This window comes from Naegleria gruberi (genome assembly GCF_000004985.1).
Source record: "Naegleria gruberi genomic scaffold NAEGRscaffold_51, whole genome shotgun sequence".
Classification (NCBI taxonomy): Eukaryota; Heterolobosea; class Eutetramitea; order Acrasida; family Naegleriidae; genus Naegleria; species Naegleria gruberi.
The window spans coordinates 175,418-203,408 of NW_003163276.1; the positions used below are offsets into that span (position 1 = coordinate 175,418).

General features: G+C 33.3%; 15 protein-coding genes and 3 non-coding genes across 18 annotated transcripts; 8 read left to right on the forward strand and 10 right to left on the reverse strand.

Annotated features, from left to right (window-relative positions):
• Positions 1 to 43: 43 nt before the first annotated feature.
• NAEGRDRAFT_72148 (uncharacterized protein) lies at positions 44 to 2,227 on the forward strand (the record flags this gene model as incomplete). Its single annotated transcript, XM_002672708.1, has 1 exon — positions 44 to 2,227. The coding sequence occupies one exon, from the start codon at positions 44 to 46 to the stop codon at positions 2,225 to 2,227; it is 2,184 nt and encodes a 727-aa protein (XP_002672754.1).
• Positions 2,228 to 2,314: 87 nt separating this feature from the next.
• Positions 2,315 to 4,488, reverse strand: NAEGRDRAFT_59139 (uncharacterized protein). The gene is made up of 2 exons (XM_002672770.1): positions 4,248 to 4,488; positions 2,315 to 4,170 (listed from the first exon to the last, which is right to left on the reverse strand). Exons 1-2 carry the CDS (start codon positions 4,464 to 4,466, stop codon positions 2,365 to 2,367), a joined length of 2,025 nt encoding a protein of 674 aa, XP_002672816.1. The 5' UTR covers positions 4,467 to 4,488; the 3' UTR covers positions 2,315 to 2,364.
• A 408-nt stretch (positions 4,489 to 4,896) lies between these two features.
• NAEGRDRAFT_t559 lies at positions 4,897 to 4,969 on the forward strand. Its single transcript has one exon. It is a non-coding gene; the product is annotated as a tRNA-Asn (tRNA).
• A 115-nt stretch (positions 4,970 to 5,084) lies between these two features.
• Positions 5,085 to 5,996, reverse strand: NAEGRDRAFT_72150 (uncharacterized protein; the record flags this gene model as incomplete). The annotated part of the gene is made up of 1 exon (XM_002672771.1): positions 5,085 to 5,996. The coding sequence occupies one exon, from the start codon at positions 5,994 to 5,996 to the stop codon at positions 5,085 to 5,087; it is 912 nt and encodes a 303-aa protein (XP_002672817.1).
• Positions 5,997 to 7,682: 1,686 nt separating this feature from the next.
• On the reverse strand, positions 7,683 to 8,790 carry NAEGRDRAFT_72151 (uncharacterized protein; the record flags this gene model as incomplete). Its single annotated transcript, XM_002672772.1, has 2 exons — positions 7,683 to 8,632; positions 8,688 to 8,790. The coding sequence occupies 2 exons, from the start codon at positions 8,788 to 8,790 to the stop codon at positions 7,683 to 7,685; spliced, it is 1,053 nt and encodes a 350-aa protein (XP_002672818.1).
• Positions 8,791 to 8,994: 204 nt separating this feature from the next.
• NAEGRDRAFT_72152 (uncharacterized protein) lies at positions 8,995 to 9,726 on the forward strand (the record flags this gene model as incomplete). Its single annotated transcript, XM_002672709.1, has 1 exon — positions 8,995 to 9,726. One exon carries the CDS (start codon positions 8,995 to 8,997, stop codon positions 9,724 to 9,726), a length of 732 nt encoding a protein of 243 aa, XP_002672755.1.
• Positions 9,727 to 9,905: 179 nt separating this feature from the next.
• On the forward strand, positions 9,906 to 9,978 carry NAEGRDRAFT_t560. The gene has a single exon. It is a non-coding gene; the product is annotated as a tRNA-Lys (tRNA).
• Positions 9,979 to 10,247: 269 nt separating this feature from the next.
• Positions 10,248 to 11,724, forward strand: NAEGRDRAFT_52031 (uncharacterized protein; the record flags this gene model as incomplete). The annotated part of the gene is made up of 2 exons (XM_002672710.1): positions 10,248 to 10,272; positions 10,592 to 11,724. The coding sequence occupies 2 exons, from the start codon at positions 10,248 to 10,250 to the stop codon at positions 11,722 to 11,724; spliced, it is 1,158 nt and encodes a 385-aa protein (XP_002672756.1).
• Positions 11,725 to 12,903: 1,179 nt separating this feature from the next.
• On the reverse strand, positions 12,904 to 14,001 carry NAEGRDRAFT_52032 (small GTPase; the record flags this gene model as incomplete). The annotated part of the gene is made up of 1 exon (XM_002672773.1): positions 12,904 to 14,001. One exon carries the CDS (start codon positions 13,999 to 14,001, stop codon positions 12,904 to 12,906), a length of 1,098 nt encoding a protein of 365 aa, XP_002672819.1.
• A 103-nt stretch (positions 14,002 to 14,104) lies between these two features.
• NAEGRDRAFT_72155 (uncharacterized protein) lies at positions 14,105 to 14,665 on the reverse strand (the record flags this gene model as incomplete). The annotated part of the gene is made up of 1 exon (XM_002672774.1): positions 14,105 to 14,665. The coding sequence occupies one exon, from the start codon at positions 14,663 to 14,665 to the stop codon at positions 14,105 to 14,107; it is 561 nt and encodes a 186-aa protein (XP_002672820.1).
• An 883-nt stretch (positions 14,666 to 15,548) lies between these two features.
• On the forward strand, positions 15,549 to 16,974 carry NAEGRDRAFT_83266 (sphingolipid delta 4 desaturase/c-4 hydroxylase protein des2-like protein). The gene is made up of 3 exons (XM_002672711.1): positions 15,549 to 15,997; positions 16,079 to 16,488; positions 16,535 to 16,974. The coding sequence occupies exons 1-3, from the start codon at positions 15,676 to 15,678 to the stop codon at positions 16,832 to 16,834; spliced, it is 1,032 nt and encodes a 343-aa protein (XP_002672757.1). The 5' UTR covers positions 15,549 to 15,675; the 3' UTR covers positions 16,835 to 16,974.
• Positions 16,974 to 18,425, forward strand: NAEGRDRAFT_72157 (uncharacterized protein; the record flags this gene model as incomplete). The annotated part of the gene is made up of 1 exon (XM_002672712.1): positions 16,974 to 18,425. The coding sequence occupies one exon, from the start codon at positions 16,974 to 16,976 to the stop codon at positions 18,423 to 18,425; it is 1,452 nt and encodes a 483-aa protein (XP_002672758.1).
• A 1,606-nt stretch (positions 18,426 to 20,031) lies between these two features.
• Positions 20,032 to 20,102, reverse strand: NAEGRDRAFT_t563. Its single transcript has one exon. It is a non-coding gene; the product is annotated as a tRNA-Asp (tRNA).
• A 117-nt stretch (positions 20,103 to 20,219) lies between these two features.
• On the reverse strand, positions 20,220 to 21,905 carry NAEGRDRAFT_72158 (uncharacterized protein; the record flags this gene model as incomplete). The annotated part of the gene is made up of 1 exon (XM_002672775.1): positions 20,220 to 21,905. The coding sequence occupies one exon, from the start codon at positions 21,903 to 21,905 to the stop codon at positions 20,220 to 20,222; it is 1,686 nt and encodes a 561-aa protein (XP_002672821.1).
• Positions 21,906 to 22,315: 410 nt separating this feature from the next.
• On the forward strand, positions 22,316 to 23,953 carry NAEGRDRAFT_72159 (uncharacterized protein; the record flags this gene model as incomplete). Its single annotated transcript, XM_002672713.1, has 1 exon — positions 22,316 to 23,953. The coding sequence occupies one exon, from the start codon at positions 22,316 to 22,318 to the stop codon at positions 23,951 to 23,953; it is 1,638 nt and encodes a 545-aa protein (XP_002672759.1).
• A 145-nt stretch (positions 23,954 to 24,098) lies between these two features.
• NAEGRDRAFT_72160 (uncharacterized protein) lies at positions 24,099 to 24,491 on the reverse strand (the record flags this gene model as incomplete). Its single annotated transcript, XM_002672776.1, has 1 exon — positions 24,099 to 24,491. The coding sequence occupies one exon, from the start codon at positions 24,489 to 24,491 to the stop codon at positions 24,099 to 24,101; it is 393 nt and encodes a 130-aa protein (XP_002672822.1).
• Positions 24,492 to 24,615: 124 nt separating this feature from the next.
• Positions 24,616 to 26,119, reverse strand: NAEGRDRAFT_72161 (uncharacterized protein; the record flags this gene model as incomplete). Its single annotated transcript, XM_002672777.1, has 4 exons — positions 24,616 to 24,981; positions 25,027 to 25,325; positions 25,372 to 25,534; positions 25,577 to 26,119. The coding sequence occupies 4 exons, from the start codon at positions 26,117 to 26,119 to the stop codon at positions 24,616 to 24,618; spliced, it is 1,371 nt and encodes a 456-aa protein (XP_002672823.1).
• Positions 26,120 to 26,232: 113 nt separating this feature from the next.
• NAEGRDRAFT_81130 (serine/threonine protein kinase nek4-like-like protein) lies at positions 26,233 to 27,880 on the reverse strand. The gene is made up of 2 exons (XM_002672778.1): positions 27,202 to 27,880; positions 26,233 to 27,139 (listed from the first exon to the last, which is right to left on the reverse strand). Exons 1-2 carry the CDS (start codon positions 27,814 to 27,816, stop codon positions 26,249 to 26,251), a joined length of 1,506 nt encoding a protein of 501 aa, XP_002672824.1. The 5' UTR covers positions 27,817 to 27,880; the 3' UTR covers positions 26,233 to 26,248.
• Positions 27,881 to 27,991: the final 111 nt, after the last annotated feature.

The window sequence follows — 27,991 nt, forward strand, 5'->3', positions numbered from 1 at the left end:
AAAGTGATCTATTAGATCTCGTTATTCGAAACGACAAAAAAAAATGAAATCAACATCTCTATTGATATCTTTGGTTCTTTTTATTTCCATCTGCATTTCCACACATGTCAATTGTGCATGGAACTTGCCACCACTCGGTTCTCCAAGAATACTCTTTGCAGATTCGTCCTACTTGACGAAACTAAAGTCTGACATGGCAAAGCCAACCAATTACGCCACTTCTTTCAAAAACTTTGTTAATAGTGGAATTTCTGGTGGCGGATCCGTCTATCTATTCGAAGCATGGCACTCAGCTCTATTATTCATGGTCACAGGACAAGTTTCCTATTGTAACTATGCAGTTCAAAATATAGATTCCATTGTAGCTCAAGAAGAATCCATCATTGCCAGTGGGAACATTCCATCCATTGCAGGAGATAGTTATCTTGATGTTGGATATGGTTTGCATAATATAATGACTGTCTATGATTGGTGTCGAGCACAAACAAGTCAATCTCAAAGAAATCGATGGACAAATTATGCCAATCAAGCAGTTTCTAATATTTGGAATTGCTCAACAGCGACATGGGGTGGTAAAGATGCTGCATGGTCATGTTGGTCGGTGGATAATCCAGGAAACAATTATTATTACTCCTTTTTGAGAGCAACCATGATGGTTGGGTTAGCCACATACGGAGAGAATGCAAGTGCTGATATGTGGTTGAGACAATTTAGAAATGTCAAGATTGGAAATCAATTAATTCCATATTTTAATGGAGAGCTCAAGACAGGTGGCAGTTTGGAAGGAACTGGGTATGGTATTTCACATAAGGAATTGTTTAATTTGTATATTTGGTGGCAATTGTCAACTGGTGAAAATATTGCTGACCTGACTTCACACACTTACAATTCGTTACAATGGATTTTGCATCAAATGGTTCCACAATTGGATGCATTGGCAAATATTGGCGATCAAGCACGTGATTCCTCTGCATCTTTCTATGATTATCATCGTCATTACATTATTGCTCTTTGCTATTTATATCCAAAATCCAAATTAGCAAAATCAGCTAAAATTCTATTATCCAAATCGAGTGTTCCTCAAATGACAAGCGGTTTCAATACTTATATAGATTACATTTATGATATCAGTTCTATTGAAACAGTTCCACTCAATTCAACCTATATTACAACTTCATTCAGGGGAGATTCAACTGGAACTCTTGCCTTACGTTCAAGTTGGGATTCTGATGCAGTTTATGCTAATTTAGTTTGTGGACCACTTGTAGAATCTCATGCACATCAAGATCAGGGAAGTTTTATTCTATATCACAAGGGTTGGTTGGCATATGATCAGAATTTCAATAGTCATTCTGGAATTCAACAAATGAATCACTATCATAATTTGGTTAGAATTGTTAGTGACAATGAGATTATTCTTCAATCTGGAGGATCTCCTTGTAATATGAGTGCACTTTCTGATAATTCTGTTTATTCCTATGCACTTTCACTTGTTACTCCTCTATATGATAGTAATAATTACAATTCGAAAGGTTTAGTTACCAAAGTCGAAAGAGAATTTGTATTTATCAAACCAAGTACATTTGTTGTTTTTGATAGAGTGGCAACAAAGACTAATTCCAAAGCTAAAAGAATACTTTCGCTTAATTTTATGGATAAACCAAGCTATTCCAATGGAAATTTGGTTTTTAATTCAAAGAGTTCCATTACTGTTAAAACTCTTTCTCCAACCTCAAATTTAAACGTTTCCATTATTGATTGGAAAACTGAAGATTCTGATAACAATGCTGGATATAGAGTTGACTATTTGGATACTTCATCATTAGATTCCACTAACTTTTTACAAGTAATTTCAATCAACTCTTCTGTTGCCTCATCCATTAGGGATGATGTTAGTGGAAAAATAGGAGCAACAATTAGTTTGAATGATGGACGAAAGGTAACTGTTCGATTCAATACTGCCAGTACTGGTGGATCAATCGTGGTTATTTCCAATAAGCAAACAACATTGGTGAATGAGGATCTCACAACCAGTAAGCAAGCTCTTGGTGTGGGAGAGGTAATAGTTCCACTTTCATCACCTAAACCTGTTCCAATTTCTTCTGTGCAACCAGGTCAAAAATCAAGCAAAGCATTTACATCAACAAGAGTTAATTCTAGTCGGCCATCTCAAATGAGTAGTTTGTTCTTCATTATTGTAATAATTGGTTTCATTTTAATAAATTAACTATCATGATTGAATAATTTAGCTCAGTAGAGCTCACAGTTTTCAATTATTGCTTCAACAAGTAATAAAAAAATGAAAAACAAGAAAATTAGTATGTTCAAGTAGCTTTTATTGGTTTAATTAACATTAACACTTGATTAATAGAGTCTGAGCTTAATTTGAACAGATGTGCCTCCACCATTGTAATTCTTGACAACATTATGCTTGATTGAAGCATGTTGGCTCTTTGCTTTTTGACTCTTCTTTGCTTCTTCTTGTTGAACAAATTGCTTCAAATCTTGTTGAGTGACAGGTTTAACACCTTCAGCAATGTCACGTTCTTCCTCACGAGCCAATCTCTTCTTTTCACGTGCCAATCTCAATGCTTCTCTTCTAACTTGCTTTTCAGTTGGAGCTTGAGAAGAATGGCTTTTAACTTCCTTCTGTCTTCTATTCTCTCTATCAATTCTCTTTTGAACTCTTACGATTCTTCTTTCCTCTCTCAATAAGCTAATGTTATCTGCAGGTGTATTGTCAAGTACTTTAGCATCATCATCAATCAATGCTCTAGCACGATGGATAGCAAGTGTTTTAGTACTGCTACCTCCACTTCCACCACTTGATCCACCACTAGATACAACACTGGATCCACCACCACTTGATCCACCACCGCTTGATCCACCACTGGATGATTGAGATTCAGAATTTCTTCTGTTGTGTCTTTGAGCTACAATGTGTTGCTCCAAATCTCTTCTTTGATTTCTTGCAGCTGTCACTTTTTGTTGTTCACCTTGTGCAGTCATTGGTCCGGCTACTGCATTTCCATCATAAGCAACAAGCATGCCATTAGAAGAACACATCTTGAGGTTATAATCAACTGCGTTTGGAGCTTGAGCACGGTTAATGGAACGACCAAGATTAAAGAGTGTTGGGAGAATGGTAGCGAATTGTTTCAATAACTCTGCATCACTAGAATCATAATAAAATTGTGCCAAAGTTCTCAATTCAAAGATTACAAGTCTTTGACCACCAACAGTCAATGGGAATCTACCAAATGAATTGTCAAAAGTATCAGCATTGACTTCAAATAAATCTCTTGGATTATTGTTGTCAAATAAATTAATCAAATAGTTAGTGGCAGAGAATGGGAATGGAGTTCCATTATCATATGTACGGGTAAAGTAAACATCTTGATCATTTTGTTTGGTACAAACTGTTGCTTGTGGTCCAATAGTTGCAGCAAGATATCTCTTATATGCGTTAATAACTAAATTGACTGGGTTTTCAATTTTACCCAACTCAACTTGAGAAGAACCTTGTCCACCATCCTTTAAGAGTTGAACAATTTGAGTTCTCAAGAGAACTGGTCCAGTAATTGTCTTGGCAAAAGCACCCATTTCACAATTTTCTCTCTTACCAGAAATGAAATAGTTCAATAGGAAAAACATGACGAATTTGGAACGACCTGAAAGACCACGTAATACATTATCCTGTTGATCAATAAATTTAACCAAATTATCCATTGATGCAGCAGAGTCTCTATTACCAAATTTATATCCTTGAGCTGCTTGTGATTTTGTGTTTAAGAAGGAAACAATTGCCTTAATTGAAGGCCATGCCTTATCAAGTGGGAATGAAAAGGTTGCCTGAAGATTTGGTCCAACACGAGTGAAAGCTGGTGGTGGTTGATTTGCATTTTGTGCTCCTTGTTTAACCTTTAGTTTAACTCCAAAAGCTTTGTAATATGGATGTACCATCTTATTTGGTTGATTTGTGGAAATCATATCAAGATATTCCTTGAATTTGCTTTGCATTTTACAAATTTCATTTCCATTATCGGCAAAACGAACTGGATCAGAAACAAATTCAACAATTGGAAATCTCACAAATTCATAGGTTGGATGGAGTTTTGGATTTTCCATGTCCATGCCTGGATATGGTGGTGGAACATCAAGCATGTTTCCCTATATAAAATATACAAGTTTAGAATAACATTAGTTTAACAATTATTAGAAAAATCATGCATGATCATCAAACATACCTTTGAAAATTCAACTCTTTGACCGTTTGCCTTTGTGTAACTAGCTTTATAATTGGCAATTGTGGCACCTTCGAATTCACAGGCACCAACTTCACTTTCAAAACCCACAGCTTGGGCGTTTACAATGGAAGTACTGGATAACATCAAACATGTCAGTGCCAGGATAGTCAATACAAGAGAGATGCTCTTGCATGTTGTAGGGAGAGCAAGTGTTGTCATTGTACTGAACGAAACAATCAACTCTAATTTTTTTTTGATGTGAGTTTTTGCTTGTTGACATGTTTGACATTTATTGGAGCTGACCATAAAAACGGATAATGAATGCGATGTCATTGCATGAACTACTAACATGTGCTGTCAGTGAAGAGAGTGTTTCCAATTCCCAGAACAAGGTTCATCCAATGTATTCTTTGCAATCATGTGCTTACAAACCCTCAACATCATTCATTAGATTACCTTCCTTTTACACAAAGATATATGTGTTATCAGATTGTTTATCAACAAGCTAAACTAATAGAAAAGCAAAAACCAACAACACACGATTGGAGATAATGCCTTAGGCTGAAATTTTCCGCGCAGATTCTTGATGAACAGACGCTAAATGAGCAAAGGATGCTGGTTCAGAAGAGAGGCAAATTGTTCACCGTAATCCCCCTTAGCTCAGTCGGTAGAGCGTCAGACTGTTAATCTGCAGGTCGGTGGTTCGAGCCCACCAGGGGGAGATCCTTTTTTGAATTATGGTACAGTTGATTAGGATTTGGAAAAGCAAATCTTAATAACCATGAAACTAGATAAGGATATTTTTAGATAAGGATCGAATACGGGGTTTAATTACTATCATTCTTCTGCTGTACAAATCTTTGTTGCACATTCTCCAAAGGATTTCAGGCTTTCCACATGTCCATCCCACGGAAGTAATGAAAGTAATTGGAGTGATTGAGAGTCTACCAGAGATACCATTGGTACTATATTACTATTAACATATTCGAATTGAAAAGTCTGATGGTTCCTCGAAGGGGAGTAAACATTGAAATAGACTGTTTTGTTTTGGATATAACATTCAATTCCAATGACATCTCCTTCAGTATTCACACTGTGCTCTGAGTATAATTTATAACTACTTGTAACTGTTGCATTCGATTTGATACAATAGCCATATAGAATCCATTTATCATATAGTGATGAGACAGCATCCTCTTCAGCAAAACCTACAATTATTGCCCAGCCATTTGATATCTTCCAATCATAAGCTGTAAGTACTATGGACCAATAATATATAGTATTCTCTTTTGAGATTTTAAAATCAACACTATGAGAATTCCAAAATCCTGTTGAACCTGAAAAAACACTCCTATTACAGTGTGGTGATAATTTGTTAGAATTCTTGAAAACATATCTCTTTAAAAGAGTATATTGAGATTTCAATTTTCCATAACATTGTGCCTCATCCACTTTAACTGTTCCTATCAATTGCTTTTCTGTTTGGAACATTCCTTCTCTAAAATTCAAATATGCTAATCTAAATATTTCATTAATTCTATTCACTTGGATTGGACTTTGTTCCAACTCATTGAATTTCTGACTCAAAATTTCTTCATCCATTATTTTCAATTTTGTTTCGATATAGTCCGGAATAGAAATTACCTGATGGACAATTTTACATGTCGATAGGAGTGAAATAACGGATCGATCATCGAGATGAGGTAAAATTTCAAATTGCACAACATTCGGATCCAAGAATTGAATCATTTTTTTTTTGAAAATTGTTTTTTCATAGATCAAAGTTCGTTTTTTGTTTTTTACAATGAACAGTTTTTTGTTATAATTTTTAAATAGTGAATGGAAAAATTACAACAATTTAAGGAGCTAGCCCAAATGTTTACAACATAACACAATAATTTGAAAGTTTTTAAAAAAATGAAAAAAGTTAAAAAAGTTAAAAAAGTTAAAAAATCGAAAACTGTCAAGTCATTGGCAGTTGAAGATCAAGTGGTCATACAGGCTGGCCTGTTAGCACCGTTATCATCATCGGATGTTTTGTTTTATCAAATATTACCATGCTTTCCATTAAAATTGTTATTCGAAACAGCAAGATTAGTTTGTAAAGAATGGAATTTATTTATTGTGGGAAATCATAATGATGCTGGTCATGTAAAAGAATATTTTACAGGTCGGTACTCTCTGATCATTCCCCGTGAAAAAGAAGAATCTCTGATGACTTGTATTCGTGCTGGATATTTCCGAAATATAATTCAAAAATTACATTTCAAAGCTTTTGATTCATTTTGTAATCCTTCTATTGTTAGAAACTCAGGAGTGATTGAAATGGTTCCACAAATTAGTTCAACTTTATTGGATGATTCTTTTCCAAATGTTGAGGAAATTATTATTGGAACTGTCAATTCAGATTCTTGTATTATAAGAGAGGGATTTTGTAAAAACAAACTGGAAAAGTTGAAATTGTTGAAGATGACCATGCAAAGGGACGTGTCAATTTCTGATATATTTTCATGTGATTTTATGCAAAATTTGACATGCTTGAATTTGGATAACTGCTTTATTGATTATACAACAGTTTTACAAATTAGTGAATGTCCACTGAAGAACTTGGAGAAATTGTGCTTAGGATATAATTCAATAACTCAATTGGGAGCTCTTACATTGTCCAAAAGCAAACATCTTTCAAAATTAACATATTTAGATTTGACTTATAATGACATTGGTGATGAAGGGCTTAGACATCTTTGTGAAAGTGAAACACTGTGTAATATTTCAAATCTATTATTGGAATTTAATGTAATTTCAGAATTGGAGCCTCTTTTACAAAGCTCCAATATGAAAAATCTAGCACATTTGAATTTGTATAGATGTAGTTTGAATTTAAAAAGCTTTATGTCATTGATATCTTGCCCTAATTTACCAAAACTTTCAGAAATTAGTCTATACCATGCAGGTTTAACAGGAATGCAAGAATTAGAAACTTCTCACATCATAGTATCCAACTCAATCAATCGACTTGATCTATCCTCTTGCAGTTTAGATGATTTGGGATTTAGGTGTTTGTTAAATTCCCTCAAATACGACTCCATTACTGAACTAAATCTTAGGTACAATGAAATTGGAAATGAAGGATTGTTGTGCCTAGCTGAATGTCCCTTCCTGACCAATTTGAGGATACTCGACCTATCTGGAAATCCAATAGATGATGAAGGTGCCCTCTACCTGGCACAAAACGTTCAATTTCCAAATATTAAGGAATTAATTTTAGAGTTTACCAAAATGACCAAAAATGGCAGTGAAAAATTTTCAGAAATTATTTTACAACGATTCCCAAATGTTAATTTAACTATTTAAAAATTTAGTGAGCTCATCTAAATGGAATTTATTTGTGCAAGCAATTCCATTCATTGGAAATCAAGTCAATTTTTCAAAGTTTCATTTTATTCTTGGTAATATTGTTAAAATTATATTTAAAAAGCCTTCAGTTTCAATATTGTTTGCATTGATATTGAGATCTGTTAACTGAGATAAGTGACTCAATGATTTGGCACCTTCAGCACCAATATTATTTGTACTGATATTCAAAGTGGTCAATTTGCCTAGTTGACTGATATACATTGCTCCAGTGTTTCCAATTTTAGAATAACTAATATTCAAGTCTGTTAATTGTGACATTTCGGATATAATTTTTGCCCCTTCATCTCCAATATAATTACAACTAATATTCAAATTATTTAAATTTTCCATTTGACTAATGAACTTGACTCCAACTACAGACAAATTTGGACAATTCGAAACATCAAGCTTTGTTAACTGTTTAATTTCACTAATTTTCTCTACAGATCTATCATTAAGATCAGAATATCTTACACGAAGTGATTTCAAAGTTTTTGATTGTGAAATAACATTCATCTGAAATGTTTCATCATTTTCTAATGAAAATGCTGAATAACTCAAATCGAGTGAAATCAAATTTTTCATTCCAAATACAGAAAAAGATCCTGAATATCCAATACGATTGCTACATATATTCAAACTAGTCAAGTTTGCCATTGTACTGATATGTTTAGCTCCTTCATCTCCAATTGAATTATAACTCAGATCAAGATTGGTCAATTGAGTCAAATTTTGAGAAATTAATTGAGCTCCTTTCGTCCTAATTCTACAAACACTATTCCCAACAAGTTTCAATTCAACAATATTCCCAATAATTCCAGATTTAACAATATTTTCCACAATTTTATCCTCAACCTCCAAATCAACAGAAAGTTTTGCCCTATTTTTGATTACTTCATGCCAATTACGAGAAATTAATAAACAACTTTGTATAATCATTGAAGAATCCAAAAAGGTAAGAATTTCATAACAAATATCATCAGGAAATACTTGATTTCGAAATTATTATATAAAAAATTACATAATTTTAGCAATTACACTCACAATCAGGATTGGATTTCATTCCGATAGGTGCATCAATGGATTGTTTCATCTTTTTCCTATTAGAAAAATTATCATCATTTTCCCTTCTTTTTGTTTTTGACATTTTTTTAAATTTCAAATTAATTTGAAAATTGGAAAATCAAAACATTGTAAACGATTTAATTGGCGGACCATCTCACTTAATAATCAACTCAAAACATCCACCTCCCCGACTGCTAATAAGCAGGGATGTTTAAGCGGACTATTGGTCCACCATTCGAATAGACATCAACAAGAATCGAATTTATGTAAACTCATCAAAAAAAAAATGCACGACTGTTGTAAGCAAGGACACATTCACACAGGTACTCCAACAGGTACACTCACTCAAATTTCCGGAAGAGAAACCTATGTGAAAAAACATTCGAATAGTAATGGAAAGGCCATTTTATTTATTCATGATGCTTTCGGATTGCCATTCATTAATAATCAACTCTTGGTTGATACCTTCTCTGAAGAAGCACAAGCTGATGTTTATTTACCTGATTTTTTCAATGGTGATGGTGTTCCAATTCAAGTCCTGTCAAACATGTCAAGTTTTGATTTTAATCCTTGGAGAGCTAGAAATGGACGTGATAAATTCCCAATTATTGAAAGTTATACAAGAGCACTGAAAGAACAGGAAGGAATTAAAAAACTTGTAGTAATTGGATTTTGTTGGGGTGGTTGGGGTTCCATTCAATTAGGTCAATTGGATGATTTGGTGGATGGAGTTGTTTTGGCTCATCCATCAATGCTTGAAATTCCATCTGATATTGAGGCATTGAAAAAGCCAAGTTTATTCATTTGTGCTGAGGTTGACCATGCATTCTCAGAGGAAGCACGTTTATTATCTCAATCAATTTTGGAAAATAAGGAAATGGATGCAACATTTAAATTGTGGAATGGAGTGAGACATGGATTTGCAGTTCGTTTTGATACGGAGGATAAGATTGCTGCTCAAGCTGCTGAACAAGCAAAGGATGAGGCAGTTAAATTCTTTAAGAGAATACTTCAATAATTATTTAATACTTATTAGAAATTTATTATATGTAAAGTAACCATTGATATTTAAGTATTTACGGAAATGCTTAATATTTGGACCCTTAACTACGGCATTGACAATAAATCAAAAACAAGATGAAATCATCATTGGTTGTGAAACACTTTATTAAGGGTAATTAAGCAAACGTTAACGTAGCCCGTCTAGCTCAGTCGGTAGAGCGCAAGGCTCTTAACCTTGTGGTCGTGGGTTCGACCCCCACGGTGGGCGTTTCCTTTTAATTTTATTATCTTTGATTTTAGCCAATCAACTGAGGAAAAATCAACTCTTCATAAGGCCATCCTAATTCGAATCAGGTACATAGTTTGCACAAGAGAAAAAAGTATTATTTTAGAACATGACGGAACATCAAGAATTGTTGTAACACAACATATTAATTGTTTCCTGTTGGTATGGCTTGTCTGGTATCGTTTCTTGTGTCATATTAATCAGAAAAAACTACCAATATTTTCAGCATCAAATAATCAATTATCATCATCATGATGGAGGTAAAACAAGAAGAAGGTTGGTATGTTCTCGAGAACAAGGGTTATTTTCAAAATAATAATAATAATAATAATTAATGAATTGCTAATAGAGAATATTATATTTTCGGATGATGTTTGTTTTGAAATTATTTCCATGATTGATGATTCGTGGTTTATTTTGAATAATTGTTCTTTAATTTCAAAACAATGGTTTAATGTGATCAAGGATCGTTCAAAACTTGTTATTCAATTTAAAAAAAAATTAACAGAAAAAAGAGTTGAATTATTAATGAAAAGTCAATTCATGAACAGTATTGTAAATGTTAAGTTTTCTTTTGGGTTGCTTAACTCTTCAGATAAACTTAAATTCATAAGTGAAATGAAACATTTAACATCACTTGATATTGCTGACAATCAAATTGGTGATGAGGGATCTAAATTCATAAGTGGAATGAAACATTTAACATCACTTAATATAGATCGCAATCAAATTGGTGTAGAAGGAGCCAAACTCATAAGTGGAATGAAATCATTAATATCACTTAGTATTGGTGATAATCAAATTGGTGTAGAAGGAGCCAAACTCATAAGTGGAATGAAACATTTAACATCACTTGATATAAATCGCAATCAAATTGGTGTAGAAGGAGCCAAATCAATAAGTAGAATGAAACAATTAACATCACTTAATATATATTACAATCAAATTGGTGCTGAGGGAGCCAAATCAATAAGTGGAATGAAACAATTAACATCACTTGATATTGGTGGAAATCAAATTGGTGTAGAAGAATCCAAATACATAAGTGAAATGAAACAATTAACATCACTTGATATATATAACAATCAAATTGGTGTAGAAGGAGCCAAATCAATAAGTGGAATGAAACAATTAACATCACTTAATATTGGTTTCAATCGAATTGGTGTAGAAGGATCCAAACTCATAAGTGAAATGAAACAATTAACATCACTTAATATTGGTTCCAATGAAATTGGTGTAGAAGGGTCCAAATTCATACCTGAAATGAAACATTTAACATCACTTAATATATATTACAATGAAATTGGTGATGAAGGATCCAAATACATAAGTGAAATGAAACAATTAACATCACTTGATATATATTACAATGAAATTGGTGTGGAAGGAGCCAAATACATAAGTGAAATGAAACAATTAACATCACTTGGTATTAGTGATAATCAAATTGGTGTAGAAGGAGCCAAATTCATAAGTGAAATGAAATTATTAACATCACTTGATATTGCTGACAATCAAATTGGTGATGAGGGATCTAAATTCATAAGTGAAATGAAATCATTAACATCGCTTAATGTTAATTCCAATCAAATTGGTGATGAGGGAGCCAAACTTATAAGTGGAATGAAACAATTAACATCACTTAAAATATATTACAATCAAATTGGTGAAACTTTATTAATGTCTGTTATATCAATAACAGCTGAGACCAAATCTTTAGACTAACTAAGATTCTTTGTAGGGATTTGGGTTTGTTGATATTAGGCACCGTACATTGTGTAAAGCTTCATTTATTTAACTACCTCAATATCTTAAAGTGTGGAGTATTGTGATTGAAACGTTGAAAGATGAGTTTACATAATTCAAACAATTCACTTACAGATATCTTCAAGATGGGATCTTGGAGAGAAGATCAGTGGATGCTTTTGCATGTCAATGTAGAGTAAGGAACGATTGGTGCTCATTTCTGGGAATTCCTTTTCCTCTAAGGAAAGTTTGAAATGTCTGACAGTGTTGACAATTGACATGCAAAGTTCTAAGGTTGCAATTCTACTACCTGGGCATTTTCTTGCCTTAATTCGCAAGTTATTTGAAGTAATTGATAGAAAACTTACACCAACACCAAATGGACTGTTTACAAATGAACTCTTCATTGCCAATGGTGAATTTCTTTCATGTCTTTCTGGAATGAATTCTTGAGCTCGTGGCACAAACTCTTCACTCAAACAAGCACGTCTTTGGAGTGCAATAACTGTTGTACCCTTTGGAATATTTTATCCTCCCAGTTCTGTATCGTTATTGAGTATTCTTGCCAAAATCCAAAGGGATTGAGGCGTAAAACTTCTTCCACAAAGTTTTTAGTGAGCTTTAGTTTCTTGAATTGCTCTGCATTTACTAATAGACCGTTCTCTGAAGTAACCTCGTCTAAATTTGGCTCTCCAAATACCTCTAATAGTAGTAAAGTTTTTTTTGGTAATCTGGATGATGAGCTAATCTGTACATGACATGACTCATCATTGTCATTGTAATGTCCATTGCAGCTTGAAGGAATGAATTCATAACTGTTCATTCTTTGAACGTTCCATTAGCAGTTCATACAATCTTGGCTTTTCGCTTGGGTTGACCTTAAACCTGTTCATTACATAATTTGTACATATTCGAATGATTTTTCACAGGTAAATTCCATTCTCTTGTATTCTTTTGTTTTAAAATATTGATACATGGATGGTTTTGTCAATAATCTGGATCTTGTGTTGGTTCTAAGTATTTAATTAATCTTCTTACATTCAATTGACTCAGGAGTTACGACTTGATCTTGGAATTCTGGTTTCATGGCAATGTTAAACAATTGCCTCGTCTCTTGCCATGGTTCCTCATATAGCATTTTGCAAAGCAAATGGATGTTTATAGCATGGTTTTTAGAGTGGCAACAGCATAGAGGAATGGAAAGAGAAGGTCATCATCAGAGCACTCTTCTTTGGAGCTTAATTCAAAATATTGAACTTTGGTTGTGTGAATTGTTTTTTGTTGAGGCTCTGGCTCGACCATTTTTAGAAAATTGTAAATTTCAAGTCTTGTTACTTGATGATCGAGATCTGATTTCAATCCGAGTAAGAGGAAACATCTATCATTGATATTGTAATCTGAAATATCTTTGACTGTCATTTCGTGATAAATTTCAATCATTTCCTCAAATGATTTATGACTATTCAAATCAAAACAATACACAAAAACATTAGCTCTCGAATAAACAGATTTGAATAGCGATAGATATGTTTGATTTCCACATGTATCCCAAATCTTGAATGCAAATTCCGTCCCACTTCCATAAAGGTAATGCTTGTCAATTACTGGGAAAGTTATTGAGGGTGTATAATTTTCCGAAAATGGTAATTGATTAAAAGCTCTATCAATCAAAGTGGATTTACCACACCCTGATGACCCAACAAATATGTATTGGGCACATTGAGGCAATTCAACATCCTCATCTATTACAAATCTCTTCAGCAAGACATTTTTAACATTTTCATAACTTTCCATATCAGAAAACATGTACAACATTGGACTTTTTCTCCTCAAATCCTTCCACAGAACTTCAAATCTGGTCCAATACATTAAAAATCTCTTTGAAACTCGTTGCATTCTCCCTATACTTTCCATATCCAAAAATTGTAAAATGTGTAAAATTATTTCATGAGGAAAATTCGTCAACCAACCATCCTTCTCCTCACCCTGATTGAAATACTCATCATTGCCTCCATATCCTCTCCTAATTCCATTAAAAATTCCTATCGGAAGCAATTCTACATCCGAAACAATAGTAGAAAGAATAGATTTCCTCTTGAATCCTCTTGGTAATTCCAACACGGGAAAATGTAGGGATTTTCCTGTAGAATAAAGTAAATTTTCAGATTGTTCACGGGAGGGGATTTTATTTTCATCTCTTGCTTGGTGATTCAGAGATGATGATGAGGGCGTCTCTGTTGATGTTTGTTGTCCCATTTTTTTATGTTGATTGGTTTACAAAATATGAAATAGTTATGATTGTAATAGTCCAGAAAAGATTTTCAATCACAATATCGATTATTGAATTTATTGGTACAATTTATCGTTGATCTACAGTTGCTCTTTGAATCAACATGATATCATCCTCATCATCTTCCATTCCTTCATCATCCAAATCCTGATTACTAATCAATACATATTTTGATTCAACAATAGGTGTTGCACCAATATGAGCTTCATGAGATTTACCCTCAATTGATGTGGAACTTTCTTCCTTATTTCTGAAAATGTGAATCAAATAACTACCAATAATATACATTGGAATGCAACCTAAAATACATAATCCACACGAAACACCCAAGAATGCAGCTCCCATTTGCAATAATCCACTCTTTGTTGCATCATTTTGGTCATTAACACTTGATTTAATGGTTGGATTTGAAATTTGAACAATTAATGCAAGACTCACTGAACCCAATCCAATCAATAACAAACTACTCAATCCAATCCAAAAACACAAATGCAATGAACAATACAAATTATAAGTTCTCTGTTTTTGAAACCAGTGACGAAGTAAAATGTGTTGATCTTCATTCATTTGTGGATTGCTCTTCAACATTTCACGTCTCTGTTTCAAAGTTCTTTCCTGTGAGAAGAGCATGAGAGAAAATACGAAACAAGCAATTCCACAAAAAGTTAGAGAACCAGCTGTAGATGTTACATCATTTTGATTCGGAGAAGAAACGGGACGAAATAGTTTGTGATTCTAATAAAAATAATTGATCATCTACGAACCTGTTAAATGTTGAGTAACGACAAACGCAAGCGGTCCACTTCTTGTTATTGAATAATTCTCCAAAGTCATTTCCAATGCAAAGTTCGTCACTCCGATACCAAACATTAATAAACCAGCCAACAACAAGAAGATTTTGGTTGCTAAAAACAAGTATCGTCTTCTCATTTTTTCTTATGTAATTATTGAAATTGGTTTGACAAGTGATGCCTCCACTGAAATCCCAACTCAACTGTAGTGTGTCATTATTCTTAATATTTTGAACATATTTCAAGCGCCAAAATCGAACCATTAAGCAATTAAAAAGTTCATCAACGCGCTAAGGAATCTTCGCAAACCGCAGATAAAAAATTATCCAAACACATTTTCTCTCAAATAAGGAATTTTTTCGAGTTTTTGCCAAACAAGTAGAGTTTGATTCAAGTTGGAAGTTGTGATAACCTGTAGTCTAACATTCATTTCCCGCATTTTTTCAACTCGACAGAAGAACAGTGTTGTTCCTTTCATGACTTTGTTACTCACACAATTTTCCTTCTGAAAAAGTTCAAATTATTAATGCTAGGAGTAACGACACTCAACCTAGATAACAAATAACCTTCTCCTTTATATATTATCCAATATGCTCAATGACCTTTTTCCAAGCCAATATTGTTGTCGTTGGAAGATGAGACAAATACCAGTGCGCTTTGCGAAAAAGTCATCACACAGTGGTTTTGAAAATCGAATCTTTTTCCACTCACAAAAAAAACAACACAAACCCGAAAATACCACTTGGTTGCTTCATACAATATTCATTGCTGCTGCTTCAGTTTTGTTGATATTTGAATCAATCACTCTTTGTTGTTTATTTTAATAACTATACTATTGTACTATAAACTATGGCCCCTACAAAGGAAAATAATTGGGCAGGCGTTGATCCAAGCCTTCTCAACCAAAAAGATTACTTGTGGACCAAGACTGATGAACCTCATTGGAATAGAAAGAAGGAATTGTTGAAGAAGTATCCACAAATCAAGGAACTCTACAGTATTGATCCAATGACCAAGTGGAAGATTCTCCTCCTTGTTCTTATCCAATTTGCCACTTGTTATTATGTAGTAACTGCTAAACCTGCTTGGTACATTGTCCTTGCTTGTATGTGGGTTATTGGTGGTACTTGTAACACTAGTTTGACTGTTGGTATCCACGAATTGACTCATGGTATGTTTGATCATTATTCTTTATTGTTAAATTTTAAAAATCATATGCATAATTATTCAATTTAATTATCTAATCTTTCAGGTGTTGGATTTGAAACTTTGGAATACAATTACATGATGGCAATTTTTGGTAACCTTCCACTTGCTGTTCCTTTTGCCATGTCCTTCAAACGTTACCATCATGAACACCACGTTTATCAAGGAGTTTTGGGTCTTGATACCGACATCGGAACCCCTATAGAAGCAAAATTCTTCAACACTCGTTACACTAAATTCCTCCACGTTCTCTTCATGGTCTTTTTCTATGCTTTGAGACCATTGTTCCTCCTCCCAAAAATTCCAAACAAGTGGGAATTAATTAACCAAGCTGTTATTTTCTCATTCGTCGGTGTTGTAACCTATTTCTTCGGTTGGATGTCTATCATCTATTTCTTGGGCTCTGACTTTTTCGGATTGGGTTTGCACCCATTGGCTGGTCACTTTATTTCTGAAGTAAGTTTTTCATCATGATGATAGTAATATTTACAACAATTATTAGCACTTTGTGACAAGACCAGGACAAGAAACATACAGTTATTATGGTATTGGTAACTTGTTCATGTTCAATGTTGGTTATCACAATGAACATCACGATTTCCCAAAGATTCCAGGTTGCAATCTTCCAAAGTTGAAGGAAATTGCTCCTGAATATTATAACAATTTGAAGGTTACTGAATCTTGGACTTATGCTCTCTGGGAATATATTACAACTGATGGTTATACTCCATTCAACAGAGTTGCCAGAACCCACGAAGATCACAAGAATGCTAGAAAGAATGACTCCAAGAAGGATCAATAATTTAATTCATCACACAGTTTTATTGTCACATTTTGAGAGGGTTGAATAAAACTTGCAGCCAATTTACTTTTTAACCATATAGTACTTCTCGTTATCTTTAAATAAAGAAATAATGTACCTATTTTGATAACTCAAAAAAATGCACAATAGAAAACAAGGAGAATCACATGATATCTTTCATGACAATCTCTCATCCTCTTCACCACCAACAAATATTAGTAAATCTGCTCATCCCTCCGAAATATTAGAGAATCAAGTAGACAATTCATCAGCTAAATTTAATTTACATGGCGAAACTGATTTGAATACAACAAGCAAAACAACTAGTTGCTGCTTTTGTTGTTCGTGTTCTCCCTTCGGGATGAGAATGATTCGAGCGGCTTCATTGATGGGATTACTTTTACTAATAATTGCCTTCTTTGTGTGGGCTTTACCCTTGTTGCGATTGGTTTATTGGAATTCGAAACACTTCTCTCAGACTGGATTGAGAATATTAGAGGCAAATTCAAAAATTAGTCCTCTGGAGGAACGAAATCTTGTAGAAAAAGTGGAAAAGGAGAGTGGAATTCATTTAATTAATAGGAAAGGATTGGAATTATTTGGATTGGAATCATCTGAAATTCTGAAAGATTTCTCAGTATTGTATCAATTGAAAATTGTCATGCAAGAGAGAAGGATTGGGGATAAGCTATTTCCAATTATTGATGACATTATTGAGAATTTCTATAAAAAATTATTGATTAGACCAAGTACCATCACCAGATCCATTCATCAAACTTACAAGACAAAGGATTTAAATTTAATGCCAGAGCACTGGAAGGATTCTCCAGAAAGGTGGGTCCAATACAAAGACTTGTATGTCAATGATTATTTGGATGATAAGATTGATCCAGATTTGAGAAGGGAGGTTTCTGTTACATATAATTACAATTTATGGATTGATGAGGAGATGGATCAATTTGTTCAATCAAGTGATTGGAAGTCAGTCTCAGAATTTAATGAGAATTATTATGACTCATTCTTTAAGAGCATTCCAATGAAAATTCAAAAGATTGATGCTATTAGATATTGTTGGCTTTCTAGAATTGGAGGTATATACAGTGATTTAGATGTTAGACCGATAAGGGATATTGAAGAGCTATTAAGATATTTGGAACTCTACCATATCATTGAAGCATTCAAACAAAAGAATTCTAATCAAGTTTTAACATTGAAGGAAAAGTTCCACAAAATGGTTCAATACCTCAAAGATTCATTAGAAACAGGATCCAATGAATCAAAATTTGAGCCAGAATGGCAGAGTATTCAGATAGAGTTTCAGAGAATTGCAAAAATGAAACCAAAATTTTCAGCAGTAGTTCCAAAAACATATCCATTCGGAATTTCTAATGATTTTTTGATTGGGGCACGCAATTCTGAATTCTTCCAATTTGTGGTTCAGAGATCAGTGGCTGAGTTTTCTAGATGGAAGTTATTAAGCTACATTCCAATAGCTAGATATGCCTATGTTATGTTAACAGGAGGTCCACTTTTCCTCTCAGAATGTTACAGACAGTTCACGTTAGAAAAGGCAAAGAAATGTAAGTATTGAAATGATTGCTGCAACCTCATATTTGAATAATTAAATAATAGATCAAAGAGACGGAATTGAGATAACTGGAAATGTTGCACTTATGGATTTATCAATTTATGGATCGCAACAATCATCATTTCTTGCCCATACTAAAGGCAATTCATGGCATACTTTTGAGGCACAATTTATTCTTGATTTTTGGCAGCAATTAAAGGGAACAAGCTATTCAAAATTGGGATTATATACATTAACATTAATTTTCTCAGTTATTGGACTCATTTTATTAATTAAATATATTTTCATGAGGGCAAGACAAATGAAGAGGAATGAGGAAAACGTTTGATTTATTTAATGGATGATAGTTATAGGTTTTCGTATGAGGTCATAAGCTGTTGATGGTTTTAAGAACAACGTTCTCTTAATGAACAAGATCAAGGTTACAAATGATACACCCAAGCACAGCTCAATAATGAAAAATTACAGAAAATACAATCCTTTAGATTCACCACTACCACTCAATTGATAAAATCCGATTTTAAGATCCTTAATTGAAATTAAACCAATAATAACGATCAGTAGAGTATGTTGAGGCATTACGCCCTATAACCATGATATTTCTCAAATTCAGATGGCTACGGCCATATCACGATGAGTGCACCTCATCCCGTCCGATTTGAGAAGTTAAGCATCGTCGAGCCACATCAGTACTGAGGTTGGAGACAACTTGGGAACCTGTGGTGCTGTAGTCTTTTTGTTTTAATTAGTTGTTCACGTAATTTTCTATTACTAACATCGAGAAGTCATACCAGATGAGCAAGGCAATTTCCAGATTCAAATTGATTTCTTGATCACTGAATTGTCCTTCAAGGTAAGTTTGAAGAAAGCAAAGTGTGCAATTTCAAACAAATCTTAAAATATTTCTAGATGTATGGCTTTTGAAACCTGAATTATAATCGTTGTTTGTTTTTTTATGATACAGTTGTACAGGAACCAAAACACAAATCGAAAAAAATGTTATATTTCAACTTTTAAATAATTCAGAATTGAAATAGATGAAGTTTCAATTTCGATTTGATTAAGAAAATATCAAACCAAAATTTAGATCAAGCAATTCAACATGGCAAATGTTCAATAAATACGAGGTTGATCAACCGAATCAGTTTCTTCAAACAAAACCTGAACCAACAAGATTCTGTCTTCGTTGCCTTCACTGTTCATACAGTCAAAGACTGTAGCGGGATTGTCGCCATATTCCTGGCAGGCTTCCCGTCTAATCTACCAATTGAAATATTACTTTGATTTGAACATCATTTCGTATGAAAAAATTATACAGACATTGATTAAGAAATAAAGTTAAAGTAAACTCACAATCAAAACCCAATCTTTGCAATGAATCCTCGATCCATGGGAAGTCAGATTTTGTTCATTGGTGGGAGATTTGAAGAGGCAATTCAATATTGAACAATATTTTTAAGGAAAATGGGAGTGTCAAATCTTTGATTATTTTCTCGGTGGTTTTAAGATATGAAACTTTGAAAATTGCTATTTAGCTAGATTACATATCATTGCTCCAAGTGATGAAAAAAAGTAAAACTCAAATGTTGGAGATAGAGGCAAAATTAATCTCGAGTGCCGGGAATTGAACCCGGGTCGCCAGAGTGACAGTCTGGAATGCTACCACTATACCACACCCGATTACATTAGAAATCTTATGATCCCTTAACTCGCCTTAGTATAACGTCCTCACGGGCATTGGTTGATAAAGCATAACAATTAGATGTCAGGCAGAAAATTGTGGTTTATTCTAATGAGTTATTTCCAAGTCAATTTTTGATATTTAAGGGATAATTGTTCAATTCTCTGTTCTAACTGAGTGATTTGTGACCAGTAGATGTATGGATTTGACTCTGGATTGTCAGTAATCCAATCTAACAAGCTTTGATACTCTAGCATACAAATGTCAAAAGCTGCTTTCTTATTTTCAGATTGTTCGATTAGAGATTCATGAGCTAACAACCATGCATATCTCAAATCTATATCAGAATTAGGTTCCTTAACATATGGTTCCATTCTTCTTATGGCCTCTTGTGCTTTTCCTGAGAGTCTTAGAGAATTGGCCATTACAATGATGCATTCCCTTAATTGGTATTCTGTCAAAACAAAGTTGACAGCCAATAATTTTTCAATATTGAATAATGCAGTGCCATAATCTTCCAACAAGATGTGAACTTTTGCCTTATTGATCAAATTAACAATATTGTGTTGGGGAATTTTGCTGCCCTTTTCAGATAATTCTAAATATTTCTTCGATTCCTCAATGAATTCAACAAATTCGGAGCTCGAATTTCTAGTACTTTGAACAAGAGAAGCAGCATGCAACAACACACTACCTTTCAAAATAAAATAATCAGAAAAACAAAGTGGAAAGTTATCACTGTTCCTATTTCTCAGATTATCAAAAATTTCAGTAATTCTTTCGATATTCCTCTTGGTTTCCTCCATATTGTCGGGATACAAGTTATGGGTGCACTCTTTCAATATGAAACCTTTCGCATACACGTTGTTTTGGTCTAGCTCAATTGCCTTTTTGAGCAGAGTTTCGGCTTGTGTGTAATTACCTTCAACAATATCAATGACAGCCCTTACTAGTTCAATACATGAATTAATCTTGATATCCATTCCAGTCTCCAAATCAAACAGAGTATCATCCTTATTCAATAAACTCCATTCATTATGCTTTTGACAAATATTCTTCATGAGAATGGTCTCTTCCCTGCTTAATAGCTTCATTGCAAGTCCATAATTTGCAAAATAGAAAACTGATTCGAACAATTCTTTTTCCAAAGTCTCATCAACTGCATTATCAATTTCTTTCTTAAATTCAATAATTTCTAAATTCAATGAAACATATTCAGTCAAATATTTCTTTAACAAGTGACAAGAATAGAGATTGGAAGCATATTCTTTCAGAAGTGGATTAGTTTTAAACGCATTAAATACATAATCAAACAACCATTCTTCATTATCTTTCAAAATATCACTTTTCAATTGTTTTTTAATCGTATCAATCAGGAAACTTGGAATTCCATAAAAAATTCCCTCTTTTGTTTCCTTATTTTTAATTAATAATGATAAAAATTCATCTGTTGCATTGTTAGTTTGTTTTCCTTTCACAATATTTTCAATTTCCAATTTGATTTGTTTTTTGTAATCTAATAAAGACTTGGTTGACTTGAACGGATTTTCATTTTGATTGAATTCTTGTCCAATTAAACCTCCATTAATTTGCTTGTCTTTGATATTTTCTAAACCACCCGAACAAATACGAAACCTATTTTCCAACTCCAACTTATTCGAATCTTCATTTCTATGAAAAAGTGCAATGTGAAATTGCTCATTGTAACATCCCAGTTTTGCCAATGCTACAAAATAGTTAACTCGTGTTGATTGCACTTTAAATAAGTTTCGTCTCTGAAGGAGCGTTCTTCTAATGAACATTTTTTTTTCTGTTTATTTTTCAATTCTCTAGTTCCACACAACTTCCAAACTTTCTTTACAAAAAATCAATCCACTATTAACCAACTAAATTTTTGTTAAAAATGGAAATTAGACCTATGCAGGCGTCTGAAGATTAACTTCACACATGATTTTAAGCAATTTGGAAACAACTTTTGTTTTAAAGTGAAACAATACAAGAATAAATCTTAAAACAAATCTTTTGATAATTTGGAAGCTGAAGATTAAGCCAACTTTGAAATCTTTTCAAATAACATCAAGTCTTTATTCAATAATTACCTGAGCCTTAAAATTTTCATCTCACCATCTATCAAACCAAACCCTAATTTCCATAATAGTCCAATCAACATGCCAAATTTCATTTAAAAAAAAATACCCTGACAACCATTTTAATGTCTTTGCTATCATCATATGAAACATCACCAAACATCACTACAGGTCAATCAATTTGTGATAAAAGATTGCTAGAATTAGGTCAACTGAGCAGAGAAGGATACAATGCCACAATTACTAACAATATTTGTCCAGATAGTATTTTCACTCCGATATTTGCAAGTGGAATTTTGATATTTTATATTGTTCTGGTTTGTTTTGGGGTGTTTGGAGTTTATTGGAAGAGAAATAGTGGACATGTCAAGGCACGTCATGCGACATTTATGATTTTGACAATTGTTGCTAGTTTTATGTGTGTTTTGTTGACGTGTTTGAGATATATTGTGGGGAGGAAGGTGATGCCTTGTTTTTTGTATAGTATCTCTATATTTATTACGCCACCTGCCATTTGTCTGCCAACTGTTTTGAGATATGTCAGAACTTTCTTCTTGTATCGATTGAATTTGAAGAAAGCAGCAAATGTGAGAGCTAGCAAAGAGTTTTATATTCAAAAGAATACTGAACTAGAGAAGGAAGAAGTCAAAAGTCCAACTCGAGATGTCCAAGTTGATTTGACATTTAACAATGAAGAAAATAATAAGGAAAATAATGAATTGAATAAGGCTCAATCAGAACAAGAATTGAATATTACATCGAATAGTTCTGTGGAAAAGAGTGATATTGATTCGAATTCGGAAGGTTTAGACCAAGCTTACTTGGACTATTCTGAATCGGCCATGTTTTCCAAAAGTTTCAAAATTCTTAACTTTATTTTGAGTAACAAGTTTATTGTACTGGTTTATATTCTCGCATTTGGATTTCATTTGGCTGTTTGGGCTATCTTTGGAGGTGTGGATGAGATTTTATGGAACACTTCAGGGAAACGAATCTTCCTGTGGAGTGTGAGCATGTTTCAGTTTGATACTGGATGTGTAACAACTACGAATGGAGTAATTTTGATGGTTAGTGAGGCAGCTTTCTACATCATTCTAGAGTTTGTCTTTTTTATTTTATTGTTTTTTGTGGATAGAGATACGTGGTCAATTAAGATTGAAGCAATTGTGATGATTATCATTCAGATTATATTGGCAGCTTCATTTCTTATAAGTGGACAAATTGAAGTGATTAGATTTTTCACAGATTACATAGTTCCATATGGATTTGCTGCATTATTGTATCCAATTTTGGAAATTTTAATTTCAGTCATTCTTCCAGTAATTTATGCCATCAGACAAGATAGAAAATCAATCACTCATGAAGGAAATCAAATGGAAATCCTCCTCAGAAATAGAGAGACATTCTGGCTCATATTGGACTATGCAAGACGAAGTTATTGCCCCGAGAATATTCTTGCATATAAGGATATTGAGAATTTCAAAAAAATTTCAAAAAAGAATAGAAAGCAAGTTGCCCTCAAGATTATCAACACCTACTTGGTGCATGACTCTCCTCTGGAGCTTAACATTCCAAATGCCTCGACGAGATATCATGAAATTAATACGTTTCTTACAGGACTAGTTGATGACAATGTGCCTTTAGATCTCTTTGATGATATCAAACTAGCTTGTCTGACAAATATGACAGACATCTTTGAACGATTGAAATCTAGTAATTTGGAATTCAAACAAAAAGTTGAATCATTGAACAAAGGACAATAATCCTTTTGTTTTAAAATTAGTTGAATAATCTTTCGATATGTCATTGAAACTTACATGGATATTAATTGATAATGCGATGAATTTCCCGATCTCAATAGATTATTCAAACAATAATTTTAAAAAGAAAAGTTGGTTATTATTTACATTACACAATCTTGAGATATCTATAAACAACTGTCACGGTTGAGAAAATACCCATTCCAATAACGGCAATTTCAAATGGAGTTAAAATTTTCTTAATATTTCTCAAATTATTGCAAGCAATCAAAAAGAGAGCTCTAAAGCTTCCATCATCAACTAGTTTAGGCTTTCTCCTTTCCTTTCCCCATTGGGAGTTTGTTGTTTCCACTGGCAAATTGTCTGCCTTCTTTTTAAAGAAAAATGTTCGTTTCTGTGGTTGTTGAATTGTGTTGTGTCTTGTGGTTGCAGCCAACTTGGAACTGTTTCTACTCTTCAGAGGACTATGTAATACTCCATGTATGAATGATGGGTGGGTAAATTTATGGGTGATTAAGGAAGAAGTAACAGCAGTGCACATTGTGTTTGGTCGTTTGATCATTTTTTTGTGTTTGACTTGTGTGGTTTTTTACTAAGTTTCGGCGAATCATGCACAAACATCCTTATTTGGGCTGGAAACAAGTTGAAAAGTGGCATAATAATATTTATTGAATCCAGACAGAAGCAAGATATTGGAGAATGTCTAAAAATTCCTTATCACAACTGATAATGATTGAAAGTGCCTTATCACTGTGGATGTGAAGTCTGGAAGCCATTTTCATTGCTCGGACTTCAAGTTTTTCTCTTTGTTGCTCATCAAGTTTGATTCCGACAATTTGAGTATTCTTCTTTAAAGCTTCAGTGTATTGGTTACTGATTTCTATTAATTGTGAATAAAGGAAAAGTAAATAGTCACGAAGTAAAGTGGCCACATGTTTAGCATCCTTAGAGTTTGAATCAGTATCTTTCCATTGAATTGGAAGAATTCCAGAATTATTAGAATCCATCAAGTGTTTAGAAAGGATCAAGATCTAGTGTTGTGTTACTACATTTCACAAAGATGAAATAATACATACATGATTAGAAGCCAGTGAGGCCAATTTAGCAAGAGATCTATAACATTCTGCCTTGCTCTTTTCCAATAAAATTGTTGAGGTTTGAAGCATTTCACTCACCTCTGTTGTAGAAGCAAGAACATCTTCCAAATTATTGTAGGCATTCTTAGAAAGCTCCACAGAACTATTTGTCATTTCTATAACTTCCTTTCCAACTGGAAGATTAGCAATATATTGATAACTTGATTTCTTTTCTTCAACTTCCTTTGTACTAAATTGGGTTGATTCTATCATAATTTCTCTCAATTCTCTTAAAATTTCTAATAAAATTATTTTGATACTGTTCTAAACATAATAAAAACATACTTTCAATCTTTTCACGTTCTTGGTCAGTTCTTTCTTCCATATATTTCTCTAATTCTTGATTACAATTCTTGGCAAGAGCAGCAATTTCTTGAAGATGTTTCAAACCTTCATATTCAATAAATAATTCTTTAAAATTGACAAAAATGTGAATTCCATCATCAGACTACCAAATACATTAGAATATTAAAATCGCACAAAAACCCACCTCCTCAGCATCATATAAAATCTTGCTAGCCTCTTCCAAAGTGTTTAGCACAGTTTTTCCGAATTGAGTTGCCAAGCCTTTCACAAATTTTAATTCAACAGTCTCATCAACCAATTGTGATGTTTCTGCATAGACTGTACTTGTCACCCCTGAAATTGTACTAAAGAATGATTTGATTGTGCTTTCGGCATTCTTGAAAGAAGTTTCAATGGTTTTTTCTGTTTGTTCAATGAGAGAGGAAGTATTAGCCTCACCTCCATTATCATTAATTTCACCATTTTCTTCTTCAACTTGTTTTTCTTCGGTTGTTGTAGGAGTTGTTGATTCATCACCTTCTTCTTCTTCTACGAGCTTTTGTAATTGTTGTCCAAATTGATTGGTCTGTTGATTCATCACTCTCACAACATTTCCTATTGTTGAACTCCACGATCCCCACCATGAGCCTTGATCCGATGATGATGATGCTTCTTCTTGTTGATCAGCTTCGACGGTGTTATCAGCTACTTGTTGATCAGTTGATTCATTGTTTGGTTGTTGACTCATTTTTTCTTTATGGATTTTGTGAGCAGGTTTAAATTGAGTTTATTTGAGGTTGGTTTGGTAACTTTAATGGAAAAAAAGCCTTCCGATTAATTATATTATTGAAATATGATGATACGTTAATATTTACATTTATTTTCTGTTTCGCAAAATTCTTGAGGCTTTTGGCATTTCTCTAAGATCTAATTGATTATTGATTGTATCTTGGAAAGAGGAATACTTTTCAAGAATTAAAGAAATGAATTTGGTAATGTTTGATTCATCAGATTCAGAACACTTTTGTGCAATATCAATAATTGTAACAGCTGTATGCTTCTTACATTTCTCTGACATGTCTATGAAATCCAAGAATATTTGGAGAATATCTGACTTGACAGTAGCACTCAAATGAGAGTCATTATAGAGAGCATATAATGCCTTCAAGTTTTGTTGTTCCTTAGAAAGGAGTTCAATCATGCATGATTCATTAATAAATGTTAAAATACAACTGACTGCTCTAGTAATCACTGGTAAAGTTCTATTGGATTCTGAGGCTTGCAATCCTTCATAAACAATTGATTCAATTATTGCAGACAAAAAGTAAATATCAGCACCTTCGTTTGAATTAAGTGAATAATCTGGATTACCAGTCAAATAACGATAACATCTCATATATGGATGTTTGTAAAGATTATTGGCAGTAATTCTAAGATCTGGATCTGGTTCTACCATCTTTCTAATAAGATCCTTCAATGAAGAAAGTTTGATACGTTCAAACATTCCAGGAATTTTGTCTCTTTCTCTCAAAACAGCTCTATAGAAAGCTTCATGTTGTTGTTGGCAAGTTAATTCAAAAACACACAAGCCCATACTATAAATATCACAACTGTAGGCATATGGTCTTTGAAGAGCAATTTCTGGAGCAACATAGAGTGGTGTTCCGCAAATTGTGTATGTTACAGCTCCCTTACTATTGAGCATTTTGGCAAGACCAAAATCACATAATCTCAATGTATCATCCTCTCCGAGAAGCATATTAGATGGCTATATTGTTATTATTATTATTGGGTGTGTAAATTATCATATTTACATAATAGCAAACATACCTTAATATCTCTGTGAATAATACCTTCTTCATGACAATACATCAAAGCACTACAAAGTTGAGTGTACCACGAAAGAACTCTCCAAACATTAATATTAACATGTTGATCCTTTTCAATAATATCTCCAATAGTACCTTTTTGGCAGTATTCTGTTACTACACCAACACAACTCTTATCCATTTGATCTTTGAGAGGAAATTCCTCGATGAAAAGCATAATATTTGGATGTTTCAAGTTTTTAAGTATCTTAATTTCTCTATCGATAGCTTCTGCGGCTTCTCTATCTGTAGTTTTTGGAAGCTCTAACACTTTCAATGCAAGATTATTGCTTCCCTTTTTAACAAGATAGACTTCACCATAACTACCCTTTCCGATTAAGTTCAAAATTTGATAGCCATGATATACACTATCTATCGATAACATTACACCCAAGTCCACAAATGGATCTCCAACCTTGGGACTTCTTTGTGGCTTTGTTATTGGTTGTTTTTGATTTGCTGTTGTTGTTGTTGTTGGAGCGCTATTATTTTGTGGACGTTCATAGGCATCATCATCTTCGTCTTCACGCAAGAGAAATTTAGTGATTGAATTTTCTGAACGGGAGGCATTACCCATTTTCTTTGATGAATATGAATATTATTATTAATATAAAATTATTATAATTATCAATATTTGGAATTGATGATGAATGTGTATTGATGATGAGAAAATATTTAATTATTCTCAGAATATTAATTCTCAGAGTACAAAATTGTTAAAATGTAATTTAACTCGTGTATTATATGTACAG

What these genes read in the sequence shown, in the direction of transcription:
- NAEGRDRAFT_59139 (XM_002672770.1), bottom strand. Translation starts at nt 4,466, where the DNA reads ATGACAACACTTGCTCTCCCTACAACATGCAAGAGCATCTCTCTTGTA. An exon ending in AAAGAGTTGAATTTTCAAAG is followed by an intron (nt 4,171 to 4,247) that starts GTATGTTTGATG and finishes TATTTTATATAG; the next exon opens with GGAAACATGCTTGATGTTCC.
- NAEGRDRAFT_83266 (XM_002672711.1), top strand. Translation starts at nt 15,676, where the DNA reads ATGGCCCCTACAAAGGAAAATAATTGGGCAGGCGTTGATCCAAGCCTT. An exon ending in TATCCACGAATTGACTCATG is followed by an intron (nt 15,998 to 16,078) that starts GTATGTTTGATC and finishes CTAATCTTTCAG; the next exon opens with GTGTTGGATTTGAAACTTTG. An exon ending in CTGGTCACTTTATTTCTGAA is followed by an intron (nt 16,489 to 16,534) that starts GTAAGTTTTTCA and finishes AACAATTATTAG; the next exon opens with CACTTTGTGACAAGACCAGG.
- NAEGRDRAFT_81130 (XM_002672778.1), bottom strand. Translation starts at nt 27,816, where the DNA reads ATGGGTAATGCCTCCCGTTCAGAAAATTCAATCACTAAATTTCTCTTG. An exon ending in TTATTCACAGAGATATTAAG is followed by an intron (nt 27,140 to 27,201) that starts GTATGTTTGCTA and finishes ATAACAATATAG; the next exon opens with CCATCTAATATGCTTCTCGG.